The 5,104-nt window shown below is 40.6% G+C and overlaps 1 protein-coding gene across 1 annotated transcript in view; it reads right to left on the minus strand.

Annotated features, from left to right (window-relative positions):
• Nucleotides 1–213: 213 nt before the first annotated feature.
• The window catches only part of LOC111865926 (cytochrome P450 9e2), an 88,099-nt gene continuing 83,208 nt past the window's right edge, over nt 214–5,104 (minus strand). The window contains 2 exon segments of the mRNA XM_033752036.1: nt 214–1,032; nt 4,106–4,360. Of these exon segments, the coding sequence (XP_033607927.1) occupies nt 839–1,032; nt 4,106–4,360 (449 nt within the window). The 3' untranslated portion in view covers nt 214–838.

The following is a 5,104-nucleotide window of genomic DNA, read 5'->3' on the forward strand; positions in this document are numbered from 1 at the left end:
AATTTAAAATTTTAATGAGGCTTAAATATGTTTCACTGCACTGGGAGGGAAAGGATAATTTCAATGGTACTAGATTCTATAACATTAGGAGTAAGAAGGCTTAATTATGTCGCAGGAACCAAGCCCTCTGTTATTTCAGGTTGTCAAAATACATAAGACAGCAAGCAATCTGAACTTATTGCTCGCTGTCACTGTAGTGCATTAACCATGAACTCTTAAACATGCCATAGAATACTTTATTAGTACTGGGTATGGTTACAGAGTAAAGCCACACGCAGCTATAAAATTGATAACCCTTCGACAGTTTAAAAGTGTAAATAAGACTTTGGATTTGTTTCATTCTGGTCCTCACACTAACACTGTGTAAACAAAGCGTTAGTGAGCAATACTCACTAATTGAGAGGAAGATGAAGGCTATTAATATTTGGAATTATGGCCAGATCAAAGGACTGGGAGTACAAAGCACATTCCTTTGAGCCAACTCCTAGTTTAGTTTGAATATAAACCCTCTCCTCAGGGTCAGAAGGACTTTTTGTAACTGGTATATTCGACTGTACGTTGGTTTCTTAATAAGAATCTCACTTCGATTGGGCTTCGCTACACTCCGCATCACCTGCAATTTCCAGGCACTCCGGTGAAACACATAGCTACCGGCGATCTCCACGTAAATCATTGGACATACTCTAAGAGAACAAAATTTGCTTATACGGGACGACATCACTGCATCGACCAGCTACCATTTCGTGTTGCACGTCATCCCATATAACAATTACATACCATGTGCATCTAATAATTTGAAAACTATTTCCTCTTAAGTAAATGGAACAACAGTATTAAATCAGCCAGTTTGATATGTTGTTGAATTTTTTACCCTTTGCTCAAGCCCCAGCCAGAACCCCCCGTCTACTGTCATATTCAAGCCCTTCTTGGTTATTTTAATTGGAATTGGTGTCTTTGGGACAACTTTTAGGTTGAAGCGGGACAACAGCTGTACCAATGCTATCTTGGCTTCCATAAGTGCAAATCGGCTCCCTGGAAAACAATGAGAAAAGATCATTAACAGGACTGAAGAGTAGGATTTTGGAATAAGTGCTGGGTGTTAACCATAAAGAAACAGGGTGACTGAAAGTAGTAAAAATGAAAATCTTGAGATGCTTACAGCTAACAAGGTGGAAATAGTTGACAGCAGCAATTCTGCTTTCCTTCAACTCTTCAGTCAATGTTGATTGCCCTTTATTTCAAAAGGTAACTTTCACAAAGGAACCTTAGTTCACCTCTGTCTCCGATGAAATTTCATACTCTAAGAGTCAGCATTGAATTCATTGTTCTTGAATAATCCTATCATTTGACACCATTACAAATATAAATAAAGGGATAAAATTAACAACATCAGTTGATGCAAATTATACAGTCTTGAGGCACCCAGTTCAAATCCCAAATACTATAACAGTTTACACAGCATTCCTCAGCCTGTCTAGATTATTCTATATATCTTGCATCTAATTCCGTACATCACTCAACATAGTCCTTGCACTGTTGCTAAGTAATCCATTATACACACGTGGAGAGAATGTTGCAGTATAATCATTAAATTCTTCGGCGTTCAGTGAGTGTGTGAATCCTGACCCAAAGACCAACAATTGTGATTGTGGGTTCTCATTTCTTGTCACAGGCAATGTTGGGATAGTACCTTAATGAGAGTGTAATGCCGTAGAATTTCGGCGTTGGTTTTGGTAACTTTTAGGTATTAAGTTATCTTGGGTTCACCATAACATAAGTTAGCCGAAGGGTTAATGTTTGAAGTGGAATGAGGAAGCCGCAGACTAGGTGGAAAATTATCACATAGCAGAGACCGCTGCTCCATGCGGAACAACCAGAGATGGCCAAGGCATACGGAGTGTCAACTCAGCGAGACGACCTGAGGGGATCCAACCCTCTTTATCCAGCTGACCAACGAGAGACGAACTTGGGGGAGAATTCGCTCTGGTGCAGGGGCAGAGCTTACCCTAAAAAGACAGGAGTCAGCAGGGAGAAAGTTATAAAGAAGTTGACACAACTGGAGGACACATCTTTGGGATCACTTCTTTTGATCACCGATTGAATATCCATTCAATCTGTCAATCTATCTGAGTGTATAATGTCAACTGAATAGCAAACCAGAGGCCGGAGGACCCGAGCCATGGTCGTGCCAGACCGAGGGGGCACCATCAGCTCTTACACCAAGTAAGTTGAACTGTTCATACCAGTCATGGATATCTAGTGTGATATTATTAAAGTGGCATGTGCAGGGTTAGGACAGAGAGGGAGTAGGCCTTGAGAGGGGGAACGTAGGATGGTGAACCCAAGAGTATCGTTATTCAAATTACAATGTGTACGTAACCGACGACTGTTGGCTACGAAAGTGCGATGTACATAAGTGTATATAGAGTAGACGAGCAGACCGAGTGAAGGGGATGTGCGGTGTTAATGACTTACCCCCACAGTGACACCCTCTAATTCCCTGTTCTCCCGTAACTCCCTGTGTTATCGGGACTGAGCACTCACAGCCAAGAGGTAGTTAGAGAAGCAATTACCAAGTGCTTAGCCTTGCAACTGGCCATTGCACAAGGGCACAAAAGCAGGGATGACGAAAGAGGTGGAAGAATCCTCCACGCCCCCTTCACGTCATACCAGATGGTGACAGCTGTGGATACCTCCACGCCCCCTGTCACCACGGTGTAACGGAGAGAATATTTAAGAATTCAGTTCTTACCTCACAGGAAACACAATTCACCTTCATTAGAAAGAACAACTGGTAAATGGTCTTCACGGAAAAAATATCTGTTTATGCTGAGAATCATGCGAACATATAAATACGGTCTGTGGACAGAATGGGGTGACTTTTAATATTAAACAGGCGGTGTAGTTACCGGTGTGCTTTAATGACTTAAACTAACACTCATCCATTTGCTTTTACGCATGTTTCCATTCATCATTCATGGAGATATATATATAAATGAATTCAATTGATTAGGTGTTATTAAAAAGGACATTGAAGTAGGTCCTGATTTACACAAACCGCTGTTAGAATGCGCAAACTCAAGGTTGTGGCTTGTATTCAATATATTTCCGGTTCTAATCTCTGTAGGAACACTGATTATTTGTGGTTTTCATAGCACTTCTTAGTAAATTCCGGGGCAATAAAGTTGTTGCTTTGTTTAATTAAACACCACGTCATGAAGATGTATGGAGGAGCGGAGACGAGACTCCACACAGATTTAAACTCTGCACTATATGTAGGTAAGTAACAAGATCCGCGCTCTGGGCATTTGATTCATGGAAAACAGATCCCGGCACCCAATGAATCAGCTGCAGATTGGGAGCCACAGCCGGTCTCAACGCTGTGGCAAAAGCTATCTTTGCTGCTGTCAGGAACCGGAACCCTATTTTACCGTCGTTCAATCTGTAGCATCATTGCTATATGGACTGAGCTGTACGTGAAAATTAAACTTGAATTGAAACTTATTACTGTAAGACGAAATAATGATTTACACAGTGAGATACGTCGGCTGACTGAACTGTGTCTGTATATAAGTCTTTATTAAAATATGTGTGTTATTGTGACGAATGTAACGTTTAATATCCTTTTTCCCAATTATTTATTTCTGATGTCATGACGAGCACCATCAAATTAATTCCCAGGATTTAAAACAGAATATGACCATCTCCTGTTCATGTTCGGGTACTACTACAATAGATGTCAAATCACTTAAAGAGGGCAGAGCTCTGTGGTGGTAACTTGCATTTGGTGCAGTGGCCGCCCGTGTTTAATTCCATGTGCTTTCCGTCTAATTGTGGGAAGCTATGGTGGGTCTATAGTCTAAGCATAAGCAAATTCCAGCAAATTAGGAAACAGAGCTCCCGCAGTAGCACGTCGGTGCACTACCAGAACAACTGTGTCTCAAACTTTGAGGTTATGTCATCATTAGCCATTTTCAGGGTACAATCCGAACTAATACCGACATGTCGGAGATACCATACGTACACAGAACTCTTCCTCCGTAAGGTTGCCGGCTCAAGGTATGTCTTGAACTCATATTTTAAACAGACAGTAAGCATTACTTACCAATACAGTTCCTAGGGCCTGATCCAAATGGCAGATATGTGCAGGTTTTGATGTTTCCTTTATTCTCATCACTAAACCTTTCAGGGTCAAATTTCTCAGGATCGGGAAAGTAGTCTGGGTCATGGTGGAGGGCATAGATGGGTATGTAGACACAGTCTCCAGGATTCAGGGTGCATTGTGGTTCAGCCGGCAGTGTATATTGTTTGACACACCTCCTGTCTACCAACACTGCAGGAGGATAAAGACGGAGAGTTTCTGTAACATAAATAACGAGTGATAAAACGATTATCGCTTGACAGAAGATCAGACAGTGAAACAGGATAAGTCATTAGCGTTTTGAATTCTGTTTTTATGGAATAGAAATATTCTATACTCAACAAAGTTATTAATTTAGTACAAATTATATTAACATTTGGAGCTGAAACATGGCTTATTAAACGGAAGGACAGACACAATTTATTAGTAACAGAAATGGGTTATTTAAGGGGTTCAGAAGGATATCACGAATGCATAGAATCAGAACAAAAATGGGGCAGGAAGAAAACACATTAGAGGAAATAGAATAGGAGCAATTAAGACGACACGGTAACGCAATGTGAGTGGAGAAAGGGCAGAATTGCTGAACAGTTTGCAGGATGGAACTCAGGGGATAAGGAGGCGCGCCAGGTCAGTCAGCACATGGAAGGATGGAAGTAGGAACAAGAAAAGTAGGAACTCAAGGATGAGGAATGTTTCGATTGAGAGCTCTGGAGGGAAAAAATATGTATTCACACAATAATTCCTTTGATGGTGATGATGTTGCTGATGATAGTAGCAGTAATAATAATAATAATTCAATTCAATTCAATTCTTTATTATTTATGTGCTGAGCCAACAGCCGTAAGGCCAATTATAGACTCAGCACAGTGTATGATAGAAGTAGTTACATACTGGACAAACACAATATAAAGTCAAACAATGATTAAAGGTTAATGTTGGAGGAAAACAAATTAATACATA

The sequence above is a fragment of the Cryptotermes secundus genome, unplaced genomic scaffold, assembly GCF_002891405.2.
Source record: "Cryptotermes secundus unplaced genomic scaffold, Csec_1.0 scaffold2018, whole genome shotgun sequence".
Taxonomy (NCBI): domain Eukaryota; kingdom Metazoa; phylum Arthropoda; class Insecta; order Blattodea; family Kalotermitidae; genus Cryptotermes; species Cryptotermes secundus.